This window comes from Notamacropus eugenii, chromosome 4, assembly GCF_028372415.1.
Source record: "Notamacropus eugenii isolate mMacEug1 chromosome 4, mMacEug1.pri_v2, whole genome shotgun sequence".
NCBI classification, from domain to species: domain Eukaryota; kingdom Metazoa; phylum Chordata; class Mammalia; order Diprotodontia; family Macropodidae; genus Notamacropus; species Notamacropus eugenii.
The window spans coordinates 260,897,642-260,922,847 of NC_092875.1; the positions used below are offsets into that span (position 1 = coordinate 260,897,642).

The following is a 25,206-nucleotide window of genomic DNA, read 5'->3' on the forward strand; positions in this document are numbered from 1 at the left end:
CATGTTTGGGCATGTCGTGCAAGACCGGGCAGTTTCCAGGGGTCTTCCGTGGGGGGCTGTCGGTGGGCGCACAGCCTGCTGGGAGGTACAGTCTGTGATTTTTTGGGGGAGGGGGAATGTATAGGGTGGGAGGTGGGTGAACAAGGGTCTCGCGAGGGTTGGTGGGGGCGGGGGCGCTCGGCGCGTCCTTCTGCCGGCTCCGGCAGGCACGCACCGATGTGTCTGTGGGCTTGCGCGCGTGAGGGAGTGAATGGGCGAGTGTATCTGCCCGCGCGCGTGAGCGTGTTATGTTCGGTCGCCATTCCCCGTGACGTCAGAGTGTATTGTTGTGAGCCGCGCGAGCATCCTCGGAGCTGTCACAGCCGCCGCCGGTGCCGCCGCCGCTGCTGCCGCTGCTGCCGCGGCCGCGGGGCGCAAGCCAGCCCAGCCCCGGCGCCGGCGCCCCCGCCCGCCCGGCCCTCGCTCCCTCCCGCGCCTCCCGCGCGCTCGCGCTCTGCCCCGCTCCCTCCCCAGCCCGTCCCTCCCCCCCGCTGTGTGTGTGTGTGCGTGCGTGCGTGTGTGGTGTGTGTATGTGTGTGTGTGGTGTGCGTGTGCGGGTCACCGGGTCACTGGGTCATTGTCTCCGCGCTCGAGCCCCGAGCACCCCGTGGAATCCCCCACGTCACCATCAGAACCATCAATGAGATGCAAACATGAAAGACAAGAGGAAGAAGAAGGACCGCACCTGGGCCGAGGCTGCCCGCCTGGTACGTACAGACCCCCGTCCGCCGGGTCCCGCCGCCCGGGGCTCCGGCCCCAGCCTCAGCCTCCGGCGGGGGGGGGGGGGGGCGTTGGGGGGAGTCTTTGTTATTCTCCAGGACCGAGATCGCCGGGGGTGGGGGGGAGTGTGTAAGGGAGTGAGTGTGTGTGTGAGTGTGCTTGCGCGCGCGTGGAGGGGCAGTGGCTGATCTCACGGGAGTCCCCCCTTCCCTGCCCAGCGCCAGCCACCGTCACCCCCGAGCAGCCCCGCGGCCCGGCCCGGGACACTTCTCCGTGCCCCCCGCCGCGCCGGGGCTTCGCTTTCTCTGCTCTCCTCGCGTACTACCGGCCCCTCTCCACTTCCCTCTGCCGCTCGCCAGACCTTTGTGTGGCAATTACCACTCCCTCTCCCTCCCCTCCACCCCCTGGAATTTCATCAATAACTCTCTTCGTGTGCACAGTCTGTGTTGGACGTATGTATGTACAGGCTGCGTGTCCATACATCGCACATGCATGCATGGTGTGTGTGGCACCGACCGGGACCCTGGCGTGCCCGGTGTCCGCTCTGTGTACGGTGTGTGCCTGCGTGGGGGGACGCTGAGTGCATGGGTGCCGTGTCCGTGTTACCGTGTCTGCGTACTTTGTGTGGAGGTGTACAGTACATGTGTGTGCAGGGGCGTTGTGCTCCCGATTCGTGCCTTTCTGTACGTTTTGTGCACGTGTGTACACTGTGTGTGTCCCGAGAAGTTGTGTCAGGCTCAGCTTCGGGGGATAGTTGGGAAGACGATCCAGATAGGTTTGTTTTACAGTTAGGATTTTGCAGCCGGTGGTTGGCGGTTTTTTGTTTTTTTTTGTTTTTGGACCCTCTGTAACCTTTACGATCTTGTGTTTTGATTATTGAAAGAATGTGTCTAGTAGATGTGCTCGTAGCTGCAGCAGCGGCACTATCGTTGGGTTTGGTGCGTTTGTTTTTTCTTTTAAAGGAAAGCTGCGAAACTCATTCTCTCTTGGAAAGGATATTTCTGTACAGTGTGTGTCTTGTGGGACTTAGCCTTTCTCTAGTTCAACTACACAAATTACATGTCCACAAAGTTTAGTTGCTGTTAGAAATTGAAGAAAAATCCAAAAAAAATCTGAACACACACCCTAAATGTGCTATGGAGTTTTTGTGAAAATGATTTCACTTAGTAACTTCAGTTAATTTTGAGCTTTTAAATATTTACCTTTTTTGTTTGCAGAGCATTTAATATAAAGTGTAGATATTTTGTGGTTGAAGGGGCCATTATGTATCTTCTGTGTCCTTGATTGTAGCAAAAGCATATAGGAAGAGGCCTTTATTGCTCCCTACCCCACCCCACTCCACTCCCAGAGTCAGATTGTATGGTGTAAATATAGCCCTAATATAGTGGTAATTGTTGTCTCCAGGTCTTTTTTTACTCTGATTTTATTTTGCAATACTGTATACAGTGCTGTTTCTTCCCTCAACTGTAACTGACTTAACTAACATTGTCTGTGGATGAATTTGATAAATGAAACTTAGTCAATTTAACCAGTAACTTTCAAGTAGATCTTAGATTGTAGATTTTTGGTTGATTTGGGGGCATAGTATAGTACTCGCAATTCTCTTGGCCATTAAGTCATAGTTTCATACTCTTTAAAGAACCATATGATGCATTATTTCATTTTCTTGGAATAACAATAAAGTCATTGTAAAACCGAGATGCATTTTGAAGTAAACAATGATGTGATTTATACGTATTCTAAAATAATAGTACAAATTAACTGTGTATGCCTGTTCAGAAATATCTCCTGAATGGTAAATAAATTTATTCTTATAAGATCTTATAGTCGACATTAATATTCAGTGAGCAAATTTTTCCATTTTGGTAACTGTGGTACTTCTATTATTTGATCTAATTGTAACAGATATCATAATTAAAGTCTTGAAGTTAATGTCCAAATCACAATTCTTTTCTGAGAGTTGAATTTTTTCCTTGCAAAGTTCGTTGCTGGGAATAGACACACTGGGAATCAACAACACAAAAGAATTAATGATAGACCAGATGTCTGTATTTTTACCAGACATATTGAACCTAGTAGATATGGCAATTTTTCAATTTGGTACAAGTTTTCCCCTGATACTTGTGTGAATGTGTGTGCTCACAATTTGACATTTGATACAAAATACAGAATAAAAACAGCAAGTAATTTTATTTATTTTTTTATGTAAAAGTTTTTTTTTAAACTGACATAGGAAGTTTGCAAGTATTTTAATTAAATCTTAAAGGGCGAAATTGATTATTTGGTAAAGCAGCATTTTCTTGTTTCATGATTACATGTGAACTCTACCATCGTCTGGATTTTACATGGTAAATAAACCATTTTGACTGTTAGAAATAAATAGTGGAATTAATTTGTACTTCTAAAGAAAGAATTTCCTCTTTTGTACTTCTGATAGAAGAAATATTTTTGTTACATGTTTTAATTTCCTCTTGTTGACTCTTTTGAAGGAGATTTTATTCTTTCATCCAATTGGATAACTAGTTGTTTGGTTTTAAAAGTAATGTTTCATGGCAGGAGAAACACAAGCAACTCAATGATTTGCTTTGGAAGACAGACTATATAAATGAATGTATTGAGAATAACTTTTGTGTTAATATCCTTGGGGAGTGGAAGGGAGAAGAAACAAGTAATTAGGCAAAAAATGAATAGATTGATAGAAATGTTACCTAGAGCTTGTTGTAAATATTAAAAAACAAAATCCATTAATTTTTGTCTAAATGGACAACTTGCTTTCCATTCTTAAGAAAAACTATGGAAGAAGTAAAATTCTGGGGTAATTAAAAGCTTGTCAGAAAACTAACATTTTTCTTCCTTCTCAAGCAAATTATGTCTCAGAAGCTACATACAATGAGGTACCTCTGGGGGTTTTCTTTCCGATATATAGTCAGTTACTGGTTATCAGGTAATAGCATTTTACCTCTATCAGGCTAACAATGTGTTCTCATAATGACTGTGTTTGTATGTGTGTATATATGTATGTGTGTGCGTACGTGTAAATTTAGAGAGATACACATTTACTCAGCTCAAGGAAGGGAGAAATGATTATAGTTTTTTCATTACAGGCCAGTGTAATTTAAGAAATGTATTGGCCATTAGCAATCTGCCATTTTAAAACAGTAGCAAAACAGTTTTTCTGCTTTGTGCACTAAATCAGTTCGAAAAATTCAGCTTTGTTCACCCCCCTCCCCCACAGCATTCTGCAGTTGCAGTTGTTACTTTGCGCATTTTCATTTAATATGGCAGTCTGCCCCCAAACCAGATGCATTTTCATCTGCTTTATCTGTTCTTCTAAGGCTGGATAGTCTCTGTGGATCACACAATCACATGGAAGTATCTTCTGTCTTAATATTTGTAGACTACAATGGGGATAAAAATCAAAGCCATGACTTATGTATAGCTAGGGCTTTGACTTTAATCCTTTTGACTTTTATCTCAAGTCTTCACTCTGTTACTATAAATACAGTTTAAACCATTGTGAAAGGATCTTCATGCTTCTTTGTAAAAAATGGGGATTTGACCGGACTTTGTTTTACTGAACTAAGGGGTTTCTTTGTTATTGGCTTAACATAGACCATACTGTTGTCTCCCTATTTGTTCTAGGTTAATTCTTTTTTAGACATGCAAAAAATGTTGTTGCTTTGAGAAGCTGTTTTTTTAAAATAGTTTTTGTACCTTGGTTAGAATGCCAGTGCTGCTTTGAAGATAATTATTTTATTTATTTATTTGGCAGTAGGGGGTCCCTCCTATTTGTTTTTGTTCTTAGGTGTCTGTGTTTTGGATTTAATAGGACTGGAAAATGATTTTACTAAAATGGATTTTCAGTAACCTTATATTTGGTGGATGTGCTTTTATTTTTACTTTGAACATATTCGTTTAAGAATAGTGAATTTTTGATTTTTATGTTCAAGGTGACCTTTAGAGGTTTATCTTTTTTCTGCTTTAAAAAAAAGAAGTTTCATTTTTATGGGTGGGATTCACGTATACCTCTGTTCATACAATTTGCATTGCCAAAAGATGTATATTTACTGAATTTTTTAGACTCAAATTCTATTCAGAATTTCACAAGGGGATTGATCATTTAAAGGAATCCTATTAAATCTTTTTGCAAAGTGAACCTTTTTGTAATTTTTGTGAACTGAAGGTAGTTTGTGGTCTTGGAGTCATCCTAACCTGAGCAAGTCACTGGATGTCTCCAAGACTTAGTTTATTTATCCTTTAAGGTGGGGATAATATTGCTTGCTTTATCTACATTACAAGTTTTTTTGTGAGAAAGGCACTGTGTATAAGCCTTAAAATAGTAAATGTGAGCTATTAGAAGATCACTTTCTACATTATCTGTTTTGTGTTTTGAGTACTAAATTTTCCTAAAATGAAGCATATTTATGCATCATATTTTGAAATATGCTGTGCCTTTTTCTTTCTCCTTATAAGAGTTTGCCTTAGCATGACAGTTTTCTTTTTTTGTGTATACTTCTTTGACTTATATAGTTATGCCTTTCAATAATGTTTTATCATAGTAAAACTAACTTGATAAGAGCTTATTATTTTTCTAAAATATCTTAACATAGAGAGTCTGTCTATAAACATTTATTAAGTGCCTACTATGTGCCAATTGTTGTGCCTTGGCTCAGGATACAAAGAAAGGCAAAAGACAGTTCCTTTTACAGAGTAGTTGTTTTTTTAAGGCGATGGGAATATGGTGTTAATTCACAGTATATATAATTTGCTAAAATTTCTTGTAAGACTATCAAGTATTATCAAATCACTATTAATTGGATACCTACTTGGTGCTAATCTCATTGGAAAGAGAAAACAAATTCACATGAATATTGGCCAAAATAAAAAGCGATATATAAAAAGTACAAGCTGAGAGATATAGTTAGTAAGTGCCCTAGGAATTTGGAGGCTGGAGAGATTGGTGTGGGTTGGAGTAGTGTGCAAGGATTCCCTTTCTACCCCAGGCACCAACTCCTGAGGTGCTCCATGCCCTGAAGAGAGGAAGGTATTCTTTAGAGACTAGTTCCTCTACAAATGTATGTTAACCAGTTTTAGGTGGGCCCTCCTTGCTCTGCTGCATGGCAACACATTTATTCTTCCCTAATTCATTTTTTTTATTCTTCTCGAATTCATTATTCAGCTCTCCCTCACTCAAATCAGAATCAACTGCAAGTCATGTTATCATCTTGATGTCATGGTCCTCTTCCAGAAGGAAAGACAAACACAAAAACAATACACAGTTCATTATTATGCTTTATCAGACTTTAAGACCCTACCACTCTTAGCAGACGATCTGATTTCCTATCTTTTTGAGGAAATAGAGATCGACTTTTGTGTATTCTTAATCTCCCGCACTTTGTACTCAAAATCTTCTACTTCATCTTTGCTTCATTTTGTGAGAAAGAGGTAACATTTCTCTTTTCCAAGGTCAAAACCACTACTTGTACCTAGGTGCTATCTTCTACTGTCACCTTTGGGAGTTTGAACCATCGATCATTTCTTTCCTCTCTTCTTTATTGTTTTACTCTATGATAGTTCCTTACTCAGTGGCTTTAAACAAATCTAATTCCTTTTAAAAAGGAAAGGAACAAAATCTCTGAACTTTTCACTTGATGCATCATCTCAGACTGTTGCCCCAGATCTCTCCTCCTTTTCACTACTATATTAGTCTTTGAAAAACTTGTCTACACTTTCTTTACTTTTTCATATCCCACTCACATTTCAAACTTTTACTATCTGGCTATTCTTTTCTTCTGCTGCTTTTGAGTTCTATTCCTTTCTACTGGATCCTCTTTTTTCCTTTGGTTTCTGAGGCACTTCTTCCTGGTTCCATTCCCTATCTCACTTCCTATCTTACTATTCCTTCTTAGACTCACCAGTGGGATCGCTATGCATTTCCTACCCCTTAGCCTATGTCTGGAACTTGCTTTCCTTCCCCCATCTCCACTCTCTTCCTCTGTGATCTCATTCATTTCTATGAATTCAGTTATCTTCTCTGTGCAGATGGCTCCCGAATTTATTCAGCCTCAGTTCTGCATCTCCAACTGTTGACTGGACATCACCTAAATGTCCTGTCAGTTTTTGAGACTCAGCATATCCCAAAACAACTCATTTTTCTTTCTCTCTAAACCATGTCTTCTTCCATATCTACCCATTTCTGGTAAGACTATCCTCTATTCTAGGGGTGAAGTTTGGATTCTCTCTAAGGGCTGCACTTGCAGACATGTGGCCTTAAGGTAACATATTCTCCTTTTTTCTCCCCCGACCCCCAGTCACCTAGGTTTACAATCTCCAAGGAGACTAAGCATCCTGTAGACTTGGAGTCAGGAGAGACTTGGGTTCAAAACTTACCTCCAATATTATTAGTTATTAGTTTTGTGATTGTGAGCATGTCACTTAGTTGATCTGTATCTCAGTTTCCTTAAGTGTATAGTGAAGATAAATAACTCTAGATTATTATATAAAATAATGTATTTAAAACCATTTGTAAGCCTTAAAGAACTGTATAAATATTAACTACTGCTATCCCTCAATATTTTTCCTTCCCCCACAATACCCATTAGTAGTCTAGTCTTGTGGATTCTGTCTCCACAACCTTTCTTGCATATGTCACCTCTCAGTTTATGTCTACTTTAGTTTGAGCTCTCATCAAGTCTTACATGGAATATTGCAGTTGCTTTCCAATTGGTTCCTTCTATTCTGTCTCCTTATCAACCCTTTCTCCAAAAAGGTGCTAAAATAATTTCCTGAGGCTCAGATTTAACAATATTACTCCTGTGCTTAAACAGTTTTTATGGTTCCCTATTTATTGTCTCTGGAGTAAAACACAAAATCTTTAACTTGGCAGTTGAGGCTCCTCATAGTCTAGTTCTGTCTTACCTTTGTAACCTTACTTCCCATTCCTCTCCATGTAGTCTTTCAGTAATACTCAATGACTAGCTTTCCTTTGAACTCCATGTTGTGATGTTGTGTCCCTGCCTTGGTGTATTCACACAAGTTATCCTCTCTATCTGGTATGTACTTGTTTTTCGTCTTAGCCTCTCAGCATTCTTAACTCTCTTCAAGACTGAGCTCAAATGGATCCTTCTGGTCTCCCTAATTGTTAGTAGTGCTTTCTCCATCTGTCACTTGTGTTAAATTCAGTAATTTGTATACTCATTATATTCCTCCAGGAGAATATCACCTCATTAAGGGTAGGAACTCATATATTTTTGTCTTTGTAGCCTCTGTCTAAGCAAAATTCCTGGCTCATGGTAGATACTTAATAAATGCAACAATCAATAATAAATCAGCTAACATTGATTAAGCACCTACTAAGCCAAGTATTATGCCAGGTAGTTGGGAGTTAGAGTACAGAATAGAGAGTTTGAATTGAACTGAAAGGCTTCATAGAGAAGAGGATGTTCTTGGAATTTGAGGGATGGGTGTAGAATTAGAGAGTTGGGGAGGAGGTGGTTATAATAGAATTCTAGGCAGGGGGTGTAGCTTGAGCAGAATGCAGAAGATATGAGGCTAGGATGCAAGTCACGTACAAATTAATCTGCCTAAAGGAGAAAATTTGTTTAGGGATTTAAAAGAGATGATACTGTTTTGATTATTAACTGACATATAGTACTTTCAGGTTTTTCACATTGTTTAATATACATTATCACATTTGAACCTTAACCCTTAGATAAATACTGTAGATCTGTGTTTTACAGATGAAGAAACTGAATCACAGGGTGGAATGACTTGCCTTTAGTCCTATAGCTAGTGAATGTTAGAAGTAGAATTTGAACAATCCCACATGGTTCCACAAGAACTGGTTCTGGAAAGGTAGGTTTGGTCCAGATTGTAGAAGACCTTGAAAGATAGACTAAGGAATTCAACCTTTATTCTGTAGGCATGTAAGAGAGATTCAAAAGTTGTTCAAAATACAAAAGTTATTATACTTTTCTGTGTTTTTATGGCTTTTGATAATGATAGGACCTTTTGGTCATAATGAGTTTATAGTATTCACTGGTGTTTTTGAGGGTTCCAGTTATTGGCTCCTTAAAGGAAATTTTGTGAAAAGAATAATAATTGTACAAAAAGAATAATTGGCATCTATGTAGCAGCATTAAATTATACTTCATTTGATCTTTTTAACAATATTGTGAAATATAGGTATTATTATCCTCATATTACAAAATAGGAAACTCAGGTTCAAAAGGTCCTGAGGTCATATAGCTATTGAGTATCAGATTTGGGGTAATAACCTGAGTCTTTCTTAACTAGAAGAAATCCAGCATTCTTTCTGTTATATGAACAAGATTTTGATATTAGAAATCTTAGAATATTGTTGAGGAATTATTACTTTGTATATGTTCATAGATATGTATATATGTACGTGTGTGTACGTGTAGGAGAGGCAGTGTAGCATACGGAATGGAAAATTGGGATGACATAACGGGCAGAGAACTGGTCTGGAAGATGTTGGTTCAGTCTTGCCTTTGGTAAATTCTAGCTGTGTGACCCTAGGCAAGTCACCTGTTGTCTCTGTCTCCCAGGCAACACAGTTACCAGGTTTCATTAGAGGCAACTAGAGCTCTGGGCCTGGAGTTAGGAAGGAATTAATTCAGATTTGACCTCAGACACTTACTAGTGATATGACTCTGGGCAAGTCATTTCATCTTTGCCTCAATTTTTTTTAGCTGAAAAAGGGAAGTAATAATGAAACCTACTTTCCAGAGTTGTTGGATGAAATGAAATAATATTTGTACAAAAAGCACAGAGTCTATCACATATTGGGCACTAAATAATTTAGCTACTGTTAGGAAGATGATGATGATAATAATGATGATAATGCATTGTTGGAGAGACTTTTTTGCCTTGAGAATTCACTATGCCAGTAAAGTCACAGATCTAGAGCAAACAGAAATATTATCATGCTGGGTTAAAGTATGTGTTTACTTATCATCCAAATTTGTGTGAAGCCTAGGATAAATGTCATTTGTTAGTGGCAATAATTCTGTGCACTGAAATTGTTGAAAGCAGATTTTTCTCTCCTGTACTCTATTGTTAAGGTGTAGGTAGGACTAGATGACTTTGGAGGTCCTTTCTAGTTCGGAGATGTTGTAATTCTGTGATTTTGTGATCCTTGTCTAATAGGGCAGAGCTTGGCACATCTCTGTGGTCATGTCACCATGGTACCCAGAAGGTTTATTGTAGCTCCTTTATTTTCGATGTGGGCTTTCCTGAAATTCTATTTATTTCTCCCTCACTTATGTTTTACTATTGAAATAATTTGAAAAGAAGTGAGACAATTTCTATATGGGCAGCAGTTGGTGGATTATTCTGTGGGTTTCTCAGCTTTCACTGCACCTAACCCATCTCAGGTCTCAGTTTTGAAGAAGGAAATAGGGGATTGCATTGGGCAATGAGAGGGGAACCATGATCCCTGAAGCATTTCTCACCTTTCCTCCTTGACCTAAGAAACGATCCTGGGCTCATATGCTAAACTCTCCTTGAGATTTTTCTGAGTATCTTTTCAGAACTTTGGTAACTCTAATGTACCAAAGCCTAGAAACATGATGCTTTTGGTTCTTTTAATTTTTTTTCCTTGTTCTGCTTCTCTTTATTTGATTATTGTGATTGCTTGTATCTTTCTTCTTTTGACTTGTCTTTGTGATACCCCAGTTCCTGAAATCTCTCAGGCACTGACTGAAAAACCCTTGAGAACCTATAGGAAATGACTAAAATTAGCTGTATTGTTTCAGTATTAAACATATTCTAGTGATAGAACAGCAATTAACTTTTATAAGCTTGAATTTAGATGCCTACTTGTTCCTTTATCATTGCCACACTAGGAAATAATCGAGCAATTGATCGTTTAAATGTTACTAATTTTCAGCCAATAAAGTTGTTAGGCTACATTACTGAGTTTTTCCATATGTTGCGAATAATGACACTTTTTTCCCTTGATTCCCTCTTCAGTGTGATATATTTTATATGTAGTTTTAAGGCAAATTCATACTGTAAGATTAGAGCCAAAGGGCTTGTTACACTAAATTTAGTAGTGAAAGAGAAACAGAATGGACATCTGAGCTTTTAGCTTTGACAAAACTTTTGAGTTCTACAAAGATATCCATAGGGCAATACATAACTTCTTGTCAGGGGGCTCTATTAGAAACGTACTTATTTTTTTTAAGGGCACAGAGGGGTAATTTAATTCTTGGTACCATAGGCTTTATTTGAGATCAGAATGGACATAAATAACATTTGGTAATGTGGATCTCAACTCACAGTTTATTCAGAAGTGAAGGATTCTCTAAATAAGGATTTGTTCCCATGCCCATTTTTGCTCTCATTCAATTGCCAAAGTATCTTTCTTTAGTTATGCAACAGTTGATCTAGAGATTTAGGCTAGAAGACATCTTAGCAAATATCAGAATTTTCCCTTTCCTTCACTGCCCTGGTTCCCATTTTAAGGGGATAAAAAGATTCTGACTTAGAAAAGGGAGGTGACTTGCTTGATCTCTCAGAGGCAGAGCTGGGATTTGGACCCATGTACTCTATTCCAAACCTAGTGGTCTTTCCGCTATCCCATATTACCTTTCTAAGACAAGGAGGTAAAGTGAATTCCTTTTGAATTTGACAGGAAGATAAACATTACTTTAAATTTCTTTTGGCTGAACCTTTCATTACTTCAAGTAAAAGGTATTTTCTAGGAGTTGTTGTTGTGTTCATCTTTCGTTGCCAAAGAAGACCATGCCATCAGAGAAATGATGACATGACTTGCACTTGACTTTTGTTTTGAGTGAGGGGGGGTTGTGCAGGTCACCAGCCTCACTTCTTCTCCAGAGCCATGTGAATCCAGTGACCAGATATTCATCAGAATGACTGGAGATGACCCAGGATGAGGCAGTTGGGGTTGTGACTTCCCCAAGGTCACACAGCTAGAGAGTGTCAAGTGTCTGAGGTGAGATTTGAAGTCAGGTCCTCCTGACTCCTGCACTGGTGCTCTTCTATCCACTGCAACACCTTCCTCTAGGAGTTGTAATGCAAAATGTGGCAATGAAATTCAATTTAGGAAGACTTTATTAAGTGCTTATAAGGTATGCAAAGTAGGTGTTTAATAAATGAATGAAGAAAGCATAGATAATCTGAAAGCTGTGCATATGGAAGGCATACCCACTTGAAAGATAGATTTCAACTTCATTGGTGTATAAAGGAAACAACATAAAAAAATCCCTTTCCTAAGAACTTAGTTCTTCTAAAAAGATACAACATGTATGCAGATAGAGATGTTACAGACTAGAAGAATATGCTCAAGTAAGAGTGGGTATTTTTAAATGCTAGGCTATAGAGTTTTGTGTTTTATCTTAGAACGACAAGGAAGGCAGCAGAAGTTTTTGGATGAGAGAGTGACATGGTCCAAATTGTGCTTTAGGAAGATTAGTTTTTTAATTTGTGAAGAAGAGTGACTATGGACTTGGCTTGTTAGATAAATTAAATCATTACTAAGGAGGTTATAGAATTATGTATAATGAACTAAATTGAGATATCCAGTTAGGATATCTAGGACAGCAATTGATTGTTTTCTCTGCTCTTAAAAAAAAAAATCTATAAATATTCTTGCTTATTTTGGTAATGAATTTCAGTGTTAACAATTTTCATAGAATATTCTTTTGAATATCTATCCTAAATGTTCAGTTTAGTTAAGTTCTATGTGCCCCTGCCCCCCACCCCCATTTTTAATGGAAATAGCAGTTGATGGGCTGGCAAGTGGAAAAGAGATTAAACTGTTACAGATTTAGTGCTGGAAGGAACCTTTAGGCCAACTAGTCCAACTCCCTTATTTTACAAATACAGAATTTGAGACACATAGTAGTTAAGCAACTTGCCTAAGGTCATACAGGCAGAGAGAGGATTTGAACTAGGGTTGTCTTGGAGCCAACTTGAAACCAGTAAGCTGATTGTTAAATTTTCATTTTAAGCCTTGGAAAGCAGCAAATGCTGCAAATCAGGGTTTAATTTTTTTTTTTTTAACATTGCTTTGTTGCTTGTCTAGACTTGAGTGATAGAAAAAATGTTAATAATGCAGGTAAAAATTAAAAGTGTCATTGGTACTTTTTGTGAGCCACTTGTTACACATTTGCAAACACACCTCTGATTTAAACTCCCAAATGTAGCACTCTTTCTTCTGGACTGATTTTGAAATAAAGAGCGTCTGGATTCAGGTTCTCCTTGAAACATACAAGCTGTATGGCAGGACCATCTCCAGTTATCCTGATATACATGTTGCCACTGGACCCAGGTGTCTCTGGAGGAGAAAGTGAGGCTGGTGACTTTGTGCAGCCCTCCCTCGCTTAAATCCAGTTCACTCGCATGTTATGGCATCACCTCTCTGATGTCATGGTCTTCCTTCAGAAAGCAGGACAAACAACCACAAGCAGTGTGACGTGGGAAAGTCACTTGATCTATTCCTTGCTTCAGGCAAATCTCTGAGTTCCTAAGTTATAGCTTGCTTTCAGATTTTCATTGATAAGGAGAATTCCTTACATCAGTGAGAGGGAGAAAGTGAGGGAGGTGATAAGGGCCTGAACTAGGCTTTGGTTAAATGAATAGGGAGGAAGATATATACATATACATATATATGATAGCTGTTGTTGAGATAGGAATGACAGAATTTGAAAATGGATTGGATATGTGAGGTAAGAATGAGTAGTCAAGGATGATACTGAGATTGTGAGCCTGGGTGATTGGAAGGATGATGGTGTCCTTGACAGTGACTGTGTTTCTACTTCCTTTTCAAAGAAGACCGTGACATCAGGAAAATGATAATGGCATGACTTGCAGTTGACTTTGATTTGAGTGAAGGAGGGCTGTGCAAGGGCACCAGCCTCACTTTCTCCTCCAGAGCCATCTGGATCTAGTGGCCTAATATTCATCCGGACAACTGGAGATGGCCCAGGATGTAATGGGAGACCTTGGCCCTTTTAGGCTAAGATATTTTCAGGTTCTTACTTTGAGTAAGACAAAGCCCATTTATTGAATAGGTGTCTTTAAGAAGTAGTCAGGGGATGGCCCTTTAATTAGAAAAAAAAGAAAAAAAATCAGACTGGGAGGGGAAGACTCTCAGGGTTGCTAGTCAGAAGAGAAAGTTACCATTGATATTCACTCTTAAGACAGGACCCAAAATATGTCCATTAAGTGGAGCTTGGGCAGGGACCTATTGTAGTCCAGTCTATGAGTTAGGGTGACGTGGGCCCCTCCCTCACTCAAATCAGTCACCTGCAAGTCATGTCATCATTTCCCAGATGTCATGGTCCTCTTTGGAAGGACAAACATAATCTGTGAATAGTCCAAGCTGCCTGAATGGGGACTCAGCCAGTTGGGTAACTCAGTTTGTCCTCTCCCTCTCCAAAGGAAAGTAAATTTTGATGGATGCAAGTGTACTGGCTAGATTCCTGCTGTCTTTTTCTTTTTCTCTTTCTTTTTCTCTTTCTTTCTTACTTTCTTTCTTTCTTTCTTCCTTTCTTTCTTTCTTTCTTTCTTTCTTTCTTTCTTTCTTTCTTTCTTTCTTTCTTTCTCTTTCTTTCTCTCTTTCTTTCTTTCTTTTTCTTTCTTCTTTCCCTTCTTTCTTTTCTTGTTTTCTCTTTCTTCCCTCCCTCCCTCCCTTCTTCCTTCCTTCCTTCCTTCCTTTCTTTTTCTTTCTCTCTTTCTTCCTTCCTTTCTATTTCACTCTCAAGCTCATTGGCAGTGATAGAGAGATTCTGAAGGGGGAGAGAGGTTTTTAGGAGAAAGATATTAAGTTCCAGTGTGGACTTGTTGAGTCTGAGAATGTCAGCGTATCTAATTTTATTTGTCTAAGAGACAATTGAAGATGTGTGATTATAGCTCAGTGGAGAGACTCAGCCTGGATATATGTATCTGGGAATCTGCATAGAGATATTTGAACCCATGGGAGCTGAAGAGAACCCCAAGTGAGGGTGGAATGGAAAGAGAAAGGGCCCTAGGACTAAGCCTTGGGACACACCCACTGTTTTCGGTCAGGACGTGGATGAGGAACCTGAAGACTGAAAAGGAACAGTCTGATAGGTGGGAGGAGAACCAGGAAAGAATGTCACACAAACCTAGAGAGCTGATACTATCCAGAAGGAAAAGGTGATTGATTGACAATGTGACATGATGTGAAAAAGTCAAGGAAGATCAGGATTGGTAAAAAAAAAAAAAAGACCATTAGATTTGGCAGTTAAGGCAATTAAGACACCTTTGGTAACTGGAGAGAGCACTTTCAGTTGAATTGATGAGGTTAGAATCCTGATTGTAGAGGGTTTGGGAGAAAGTGAGAGAAGAGGAAGTGAAGGCACTTACTTACGTGGCTTTCTCAAGGAGTTTAGCCAGAAGGGAAGGAGGAATGCTGGGCAAGAGCTAGTATAGTTGGTAGGGAGCAAATTGATGCTGGCAGAATTAATTATGTTTTTTTTTCTACTGTAGTTATTTGTATGTTTTATCTCCCTAAGTTTTTAAGTTCTGTGATGCTGGGTGCCTCTTTTAAAGTAGAATTGAATTTTAAAAATATTTCTAAACAAAGAAGGAAACAAGTATTTATTAAACAACTTCTCTGTGTCAGGTAGGAGGCAGCTAGGTAGGTGGCTCAGTGGAGAGTTCTGGATCTGGAGTCAGGAATATCTGAGTTCAAATTTGGCCTCATACACTTACTAGCCGTGTGACCCTGGGCAAGTCACTTAACCTGCTTGCCTTAATCCACTGGAGAAGGAAATGGCAAATGATTCCAGTATCTTTACCAAGAAAACCTCATGGACCATATGGTCCATGGGGGTCACAAAGAGTTGGCCATGACTGAACTACTGTACAACATTCACTGTGCCTTAAGCACACACACTCCTTCCCTTTCTCTCTTTCTCTCTCTCCACACACACACACACACACACACACACACACACACACACACACACACACACTCACAGACACACACACACACACACAATTTGATACCACATCTCTGAGGCAAATGCTATTATTTTTCCTATTTTACAGTTGAGGAAACTGAGACAAACAGGGTTAAGTGACTTGTCTAGGGTCATACAGCTAATAAGTGTCTGAATTCAAGTCTTCCTGACTCCAGGCCCAGCCACTCTTATCTACTTAACTACTTTGTTCTTTCTGTGGAAAGATTAAGTACCCTTTGATGAGTTAAAAAAAAAAAAAATCAGAAATTCTTTGGGCAAAATGGTGTTTTGCCTTTTATATCGCGCTTCACAGTTAATAATATTTTAATGTACGTTATCTTTTTGGATAATCAGAGTGTCCCTGTGAAGTAGTTTAAGTATTTACGTTCTTATCTTGGGGATGACAAAAGTTAGGGTCATGTGGACTAAATAACTTGTCACATCCTGTCTAGTGAGTATCAGAAGGATGATTTGAACATGGGTCTCTTAGTACAAGTCCAGGCAGCATCTCATTATACCATGTAGCCTTTTATTAAAGCAGTAATGTGATCATCCCCACTGCCACATAATAAACTTTCCAGTGTCCACATTCATTTAATAGGTACTTTCATAAATAAGGCTGAATTTGTTATTCTAGGAACTTTCTAAAAATGAAATCTTAATTGTTTGATATGGATTATTCTCTTTAAAAGTTTGTGGAATAACTGGAGAGCCAGAAACTAATACATTTTTTGATGAGGTATATCAGTGACCTGGGATTCTCTAGAGGCTTGCTATGATCTCCAGACCTAGTTGAGGAATCATTTAGTGCATCTCTCAGCTCTGAGAATGAAAATGTTTATAAATGTTATACATGGAAAATCAGTAACCTCGAGGCTGCACCACCATTCCTTTCAGCGTTGAGGAAACTGGCAGGGTAGTGGAAAACTGATATTTGCATTTTTATCTCATTCATTTTTTTCAAGTGTTGTTCTGAAGACCTTGTACTATCTTCTAATTTAAATTGGACAGGCAAGTAGGGCAGAACTGTGGAAGCCTCAACAAAGATGTGACCTTTTTTCTTGTGACTTTTGTGATGACATTCATTTAACTGACTTGGCCTCAACCTAGAAGTTACTCTGAATTTAAAAAAAAAATTATTCTACTTGTCAATTGTTTTTTATCTTTGTGTTCTGCATTAAAAAAAAAAGTGTGGGGGGGCGGAGCCAAGATGACGGACTAGAAAGACACACTTATGCAGGGTCTTCCCCACAGCCCATAAAATACCTGCAGAGAGGGACTCTCAACAAATTTTCGAGCAGCAGAAGTGGAGAACAACAGAGTGGAGATTTCCAGCCCACAGTGACCTGAAAGGCCCACGGAAACCTCGGTTGTGCCGGAAACCTCGGTTGTGCTGGAAACCTCGGTTGTGCCGGTCCCTTGGCCCACAGGCACCAAAGGTCAGTGACAGGGTTTTATCAGCTGGCTAGAAAGAGAGAAGGGCCTTCCCATAGATCCAGGAGCAAGCAGCAGCTGCAGAGGGTGCACAGCAGCCCAAACAGACAGCGGCTGTTGGAGTGTAAAAACCCGTGGGGGCATTGAAAAGCTGAGTCTTACCTCAGCCCTGGGTGGAGGCCCTGGGAGAGCTGGTCTTTGTCTCACACTGAATGGCAGCCCTGCCCCTCCAGCTTATCTGAAAATCAACCCCCAGTGCTGACTTGGCAGAACTGGAGGCTAGGTGGCTGTGGAGAGGTAATTGCTAAGATTCTGGACATAAAAATCCCTCTCTGTGTCCAGACCAGTACACACCTGATCGTGCCACCTTGGAGGAACTGAGATCTCACAGATTCCCAGAGTATACCCTACTCTTGACAAAGGACCCAAAAGTCAAGTAACTGGTTGGGAAAATGCCCAAAAAAGGGAAAAAAAATAAGACCATAGAAGGTTACTTTCTTGGTGAACAGATATCTCCTCCCATCCTTTTGGATGAAGAAGAACAATGTTTACCATCAGGGAAAGACATAGAAGTGAAGAATTCTGTATCTCAAACACCCAATATAAATATTCAGTGGGCTCAAGCCATGGAAGAGCTCAAAAAGGATTTTGAAAATCAAGTTAGAGAGGTGGAAAACTGGGAAGAGAAATGAGAGAGATGCAAGAAAAGTATGAAAAGCTGGTCAACACCTTGCTAAAGGAGACCCAAAAAAATGCTGAAGAAAATAACTCCTTGAAAAATAGGCTAACTCAACTGGCAAAAGAGGTTCAACAAGCCAATGAGGAGAAGAATGCCTTAAAAAGCAGAATTAGCCAAATGGAAAAGGAGGTCCAAAAGCTCACTGAAGAAAATAGTTCTTTCAAAATTAGAATGGAACAGATGGAGGCTAATGACTTTATGAGAAACCAAGAAATCACAAAACAAAACCAAAAGAATGAAAAAATGGAAGATAATGTGAAATATCTCATTGGAAAAACAACTGACCTGGAAAATAGATCCAGGAGAGGCAATTTAAAAATTATGGGACTACCTGAAAGCCATGATCAAAAAAAAGAGCCTAGACATCATCTTTCATGAAATTATCAAGGAAAACTGCCCTAAGATTCTAGAACCAGAGGGCAAAATAAGTATTCAAGGAATCCACCAATCACTGCCTGAAAGAGATCCAAAAAGAGAAACTCCTAGGAACATTGTGGCCAAATTCCAGAGTTCCCTGGTCAAGGAGAAAATATTGCAAGCAGCTAGAAAGAAACAATTTAAGTATTGTGGAAATACAATCAGGATAACAAAAGATCTAGCAGCTTCTACATTAAGGGATCAAAGGGCGTGGAATATGATATTCCAGAAGTCAAAGGAACTAGGACTAAAACCAAGAATCACCTACCCAGCAAAACTGAGTATAATCTTCAGGGGAAAAAATGGTCTTGCAAGGAAATAGAGGACTTTCAAGCATTCTTGATGAAAAGACCAGAGCTGAAATGAAAATGTGACCTTCAAACACAAGAATGAAGAGAAGCTTGAAAAGCTAAACAGCAAAGAGAAGTCATAAGGCACTTAATAAAGTTGAACTGTTTACATTCCTACATGGAAAGACAATATTTGTAACTCTTGAAACTTTTCAGTATCTGGGTAGTAGGTGGGATTACACACACACACACACACACACACACACACACACACACACACACACACACACACACACACACACACACACACACACACACACACAGAGAGACAGAGAGCACAAAGTGAATTGAATAGGATGGGATCATATCTTTAAAAAATGAAATTAAGCAGTGAGAGAGAAATATATTGGGAGAAGAAAGAGAGAAATGGAATGGGGCAAATTATCTCTCATAAAAGAGGCAAGCAAAAGACTTATTAGTGGAGGGATAAAGAGGGGAGGTGAGAGAAAAACATGAAGTTTACTCTCATCACATTCCACTAAAGGAAGGAATAAAATGCACACTCATTTTGGTATGAAAACCTATCTTACAATACAGGAAAGTGGGGGATAAGGGGATAAGCAGGGTGGGGGGGATGATGGAAGGGAGGGCATGGGGAGGAGGGAGCAATTTGAGGCCAACACTCATGGGGAGGGACAGGATCAAAAGAGAGAATAGAAGTAATGGGGGACAGGATAGGATGGAGGGAAATATAGTTAGTCTTATACAACACGACCATTATGGAAGTCATTTGCAAAACTACACAGATTTGGCCTGTATTGAATTGCTTGCCTTCCAAAGGGAATGGGTAGGGAGGGAGGGAGGAATGAAGAGAAGTTGGAAGTCAAAGTTTTAGGAACAACTGTCAAGTACTGTTCTTGCTACTAGGAAATAAGAAATACAGGTAAAGGGGTATAGAAAGTTATCTGGCCCTACAGGACAAAAGAGAAGATGGGGACAAGGGAAGGGAGGGATGTTAGAAGAGAGGGCAGATTGGTGATAGGGGCAATTAGAATGCTTGGCATTTTGGGGTGGGGGGAGGGGACAAATGGGGAGAGAATTTGAAACCTAAAATTTTGTGAAAATGAATGTTAAAAGTTAAATAAATTTAAAAAAAATAAAAAAAAGTGTGCATATGATACTTAAAAGAAATAACTTTTTCACAGTTTGTGAAATAGGTTTGCCTAACATATATATAGTAGAATGACATATTTTACATGGGAAGGGATGGTGAGAGTTTGAAAATGGCTGTGAATGCCTTAAGCAGCAATTTTCTGAATGCAAGAGTTTTTTGTTTTGTTTTGTTTTTTTTGGTCAGTCTGAGTTTTCTTTATGCCAGTTTTCTTCTTGGGGTTGTTTGAAAGTTGGAAGAATATTGTTCCCAACAGAATGCAATTTTCCTTTATTCCCTCTGACCATTTTGATATAGTCATCAACAGTTATTGATACCTTATTTTGGTCAGAACATCATGAGTATCATCTCCCTTATCCTGTATCCCTCACCTTCAAGTAATTAAAAAAAAAATTAAACAAAACCTGACCAAAAACCATAACCTGGCTAAGGTTTATGGAAGATGTTGCTGTTTGCAAAGTACATTCTATGCCATAGCCTGGTGAGAAAGGCAAGTTATTCTGTTACTATGTTATGAAATAAAAATTATTCTTCTTTTATAGAAGTGGGAATGAGGCACAAGAATTTATGACTTGCCCAAGATTACACAGCTAGTAAGTGATAGAGGCAGGATGAGACCAGGCCATCTGACTCCCAAGTCCAGGTTTCTTTTCACTCTTCTATTTTTATTGCCTTTTCCACAAATTAAATATTAATAATATTTAGCAGGAAGGATGTTGTATCAGGGGCCAGGATTCTAGTTCAAGATCTGTCACTACTGTGTGCCCATGGGCATGTTCTTTCTATATCTAGGTTTTCAGTTTCTCATGTGTAAAATGAGAATATTGTCAGGGCAGTAACTCCTTTGCCTCTTTTTGTATCCTCTGTGTTTAGCACAGTGCCTCGAATACAGTACATGCTTAATAAATGCTTAGTGACTGACTAGATCAGGACTTCAGAATCTGAGGTCCAGAATATATAATGGATTCACTATAAAGGTTTTCTGTTGTAATTCTATGTAATTTATTTTATGCATAAAAAAATATTCTTAGGTATCCAAAGACTTCATCAGACTGCCAAAGGGGGTCAATGACACAAAAAAGTTGACTCTCATTTTTTAGGATCCTTTTCCAGTTCCAACATTGTCATCTTGTGTATGTGTGTGCATGTGTATATATATATACATATATATATATATATATATATATATAAAATGGATGTACCATTTCCCTCTTCCCCCTTCCCCCAACCTTTCAATTTAATAAGGGAAAAAAAATACATATTGCACATTATTTTCATTTTTCCATGAAAGCAAATAAAGCACAATAAACTTTTCAATTTTCTTTTCTAAAATTTAGACAGTATTCTCTCTGCAGTCCAAGAACCAGTGTATTAAAGAACTAACGATAGAACATCTGCAGAAAAAAACTAATGTCTAAATCCATGACGCTTGGTTACTTCAGTTTTGAGAATGGAAAGACAGTGTGAGTTCAGTTCTCCAGACCCAGAAGAATTACATTTCAGGATACTCAAAGAATTTGTAAATATTATCATAGAACTAGGCAGTTTTTGAGGATTCATGGAAAACTAGAGAAGTGACGAGAACACCACAGAAGGATAAATGCAGTATTTATTTCCAAAATTTTACATTCCAGAACTTAGGCCCAGTAGTCTGATTCTGATCCTCTGCAAAGTTCTAGATCAGATTTTAAAATCGGTGACTTGTGATCATTTAGCAAAGAAAATGATTGTGACAGGAAAATGTGACAACATGAGTTCACTAAAAATGTCATGCCGCTCTGGATATGGTTGTTGTTATAATAGGTGACGTAAATGTTGTAGACCTAATATAGTTAAATTTCAGCAAGACATTTAGTAAAGTCTTTCTTGATATTTTGGAAAATGTGGTATAGTAATTTGGGTTTATGATATGATAGTTAGAAAGATTTGTGGTTTGTTCAGCAGTCATGCCCAAACAATAGTAATGAATAAATTGATGTTAACATAGGTAGAGGTCTTTGGTGGGATACCACAGGGGGAGGATATAGAAGGAATGTTTATTTCATAATTGTTGATCGTATAAATCTGGGAAGGATAGTTAACATATAAGATGGTAGTCAAGATTGATAAAGATTTTCATAGGTTGATATAATGGGCCTAAACCAATGAGTGAGATAAAAAGAAGTAAATGTAAGTGTGCTTTGAGCAGCTATTTGAGCTTTATCTCCAAGGTTACCTGCCTTTTACTCCCTTATGTATATATCCTTTATTTACCTATTAATTTACATGTTGTCTCCTCCATTTCAGAGGACCTTGACATCAGAGAAATGATGATATGACTTGCACTTGACTTTGTTTTGCGTGAGGGAGGACTGTGCAGGTCACCAGCCTCACTTCTCCTCCTGAGCCATCTGGGTCCAGTGACCAGATATTCATCAGGATGACTGGAGATGGCCCAGGATGCATTGATAGCTTGGGCAAGAAACAGGGGGTTACACTCAGGGTAAATGTAAAAGGCTGGAGCAAAATATAATATGCTTCAGTTGAAGTAAAAAAAAAAAAGGAGAGTAGCGATCCTAATCTCAGACAAAGCAAAATCAAAAATATATCTAATCAAAGAGATAAAGAAGGAAACTATATCTTTGCAAATTAAGGACGAACACAACCTGTGAATAGACCGAGCTGCCTGAATGGGGACCTGCTAGCTGGGTAAGTCAGCTTATCCTCTCTCTTAGCCTTTCCCTCCCCCCTTCCTTCTCTTCTCCAAAAGAAGATAAATTTTGATGGCCAGAAGCTGCCCAGTTAACTTGGGGTTTACTGGCTAGATTTCTTCCCCTCCTCTCCCCTCCCCTCCCCTCTTTTCCCCTTCCCTTGCAAGTGGAGAGAAAGGTAAGAGATTTTCTGGAGAGAAGAAACAGTTAAAACATCAGATCCTTTTATATGCTTTCACATGAACAGAGCATAGAAGTCCATATCCATGGTTCCAGTCTTTCTGTTCTGATTGTATGACCTCAGTTAGTTTGATCATCCTATTGTACTTAAGCATTGTTCTCATATCGTTTAATAATTTATCCTGAGGGTTGGTTAGAAACTCTGGAAACAAAGATGCTAGTGAGAGGTGATAAATGCCAGAACTTATTGTGATGGTAGATTAAATGAAGACAAGGGGACAGACTGAAGAGAAACTATGGAGGTAGAATTGACAGGACTTAGCAAATGATTAAATGTGTGAGTGGGGAGCAGTGAGTGAGACAAGGAAGGGTTAAAGATAGTTGAAATTTTGAGTCTGGGTAATTGGAAGCATGAAGGTGAAATAAGAGTAGGGAAGTTGGTTGGAATGGTAGATTTTGGGGTCAAGATGATAAGTTCTGTTTGAGGTGTGTTTCATTTAAGGTATTTCAGACATAAAGAAGGAGATGTCTAGAAGGCAGAAAGGGTTAGTGACAAACTGAGGGGAGAAATTGGGGTTGGATTTGTAGATTTTGGAGTCATTTGCATAGCTATAGTAAAGTAATACATGTTGATGAGATCACTAAGGGAGAAACTGTAGAAGTAGAAGACGACTGAGGGCAAAGTTTTGGGGAATGCTCTCTTTTTAGGGAGTCAGAAATCCCTTAGAGAGTCAGGTATTAATTAAATGCTATGTGCTAGGTAATCTGCTAAGTACTGAGAATAGCAAAGAAAGGTAAAAGTTACTGTTTTCAGAGAGCTCACAGTCTAATAGGAGAAACAACATTAAAACAACTATGTACAGACAAGGCAAATACAAGAAAAATTAGAAGTAATCAACAGAAAGAAGGCACTGGAATTAAGGGATAGGAAAGGCTTCCTGTAAAGGTGTAATTTTAGCAGGGACTTGAAAGAAGCCAGGGAAGACAAGAAGCAAAGATGAGGAGGGAGAACTCTCTAAGTATGGAGGCCTGTCAGTGAAAATGCCTGGGACTGGGAGATGTAGTGTCTTATTTAAGTATTAGCTGGGAGGCCAGTGTCATTGGTTTGAGGGTACATGGGAGTAGGACAAGGCATAAGAAGACTGTAAATGTAGGGAAGGGATGCAGGCTATCAAGGACTTTGAATACCTAATGGGATTTGATATTTGATCCTGGAGGTGTTAGGGAGTCACAGAGTTTACTGACTAGTGAGGAGTGATATGGCCAGATATGGGCTTTTAGGGAGCTCATCTTTTTTTTTTTTTTAATTTTTATGAACATTTTTATTTCTTAAAGCTTATAAACTTTTTTTTGTATTTATTTATTTATTTTTAGACTTTGACATTCATTTCCACAAAATTTTGAGTTCCAGTTTTTTCTCCCCATCTCTCCCGTCCTCCCACCCCATAATACCTTTTGTTCTGATTACACCCTCAATGTACCCTCCCTTCTGTCACACCCTACCCTTCCCTTATCCCCATCTTCTCTCTTTTCTTGTAGTGTAAGATAAATTTCTGTATGCTATTACCAGTGTTTCCTATTTCCCAGTTATATGCAACAATAATTCTCAACATTTGTTTCTAATACTTTGAATTCCAATTTCTCTCCCTCGCTCCCTCCCTCCCTATCCCCACTGAGAAGGGTAGCAATTCAATACAGGCTATGTATGTGTCATTTTGCAAAAGACTTCATAATAGTCATGTTGTGTAATGCTAACTATATTGCCCTCTATCCTAACCTGTACCCCCCCTTTTTATTCTCTCATTTGACAATTGCCCTCCCTTCTATCATCCCCCTCACCTCACTTGTCCCCTCTTCCCCTACTTTCCTGTAGTGTAAGATAGATTTTTATACCAAATTTAGTGAGCATGTTCTTCCCTTCTTAAGCCATATATGAAGAGAGTAAGCTTCACTTTTCCCCACTCACCTTCTCCCTTTTCTCCTCCATTGAACAAGATCTTTCTTAATCTCTTTTAAGAGTTAAAGCCTGTCCCATTCCATTTCTCCCTTTCTCCTCCCAGTATTTTCCTCCCTCACCCCTTGATTTTTATTTTATTTTATTTTTTATGGATATCATCTCTTCTGATTCAACTTAGCCTGTACTCTGTGTGTGTGTGTGTGTGTATGTGTATGTATGTATGTGTGTGTGTATGTGTATAATCCCTTTACCTACCCAAATACTGAGAAAAGTCTGAAGAGTTACAAATATTATCTTTCCATGTAGGAATGTAAACAGTTCAACTTTAGAAAGTCCTTTATGATTTCTCTTTCCTGTTTACCTTTTCATGCTTCTCTTCATTCTTGTGTTTGAAAGTCAAATTTTCTCTTCAGTTCTGGTCTTTTCATCAAGAATGCTTGAAAGTCCTCTATATCATTGAATGAGCATTTATTCCCTTGAAATATTATACTCAGTTTTTCTGGGTAGGTGATTCTTGGTTTTAATCCCAGTTCTTTGACTTCTGGAATATCCTATTCCAAGCCCTTCGATCCCATAATGTAGAAGCTGCCAGAT

The 25,206-nt window shown here is 39.1% G+C and overlaps 1 protein-coding gene across 3 annotated transcripts in view; it reads left to right on the plus strand.

The window, feature by feature from the left end:
• Window positions 1-458: 458 nt before the first annotated feature.
• The window catches only part of ASXL3 (ASXL transcriptional regulator 3), a 243,119-nt gene continuing 218,371 nt past the window's right edge, over window positions 459-25,206 (plus strand). The window contains exon 1 of one of the 3 annotated variants that reach the window (XM_072604508.1): window positions 459-746. In XM_072604508.1, coding sequence (XP_072460609.1) covers window positions 693-746 — 54 coding nt within the window. In that variant the 5' untranslated portion in view covers window positions 459-692. The remainder of the gene's footprint in view (window positions 747-25,206) is intronic. The other 2 variants (XM_072604511.1, XM_072604509.1) reach the window with 2 other exon arrangements.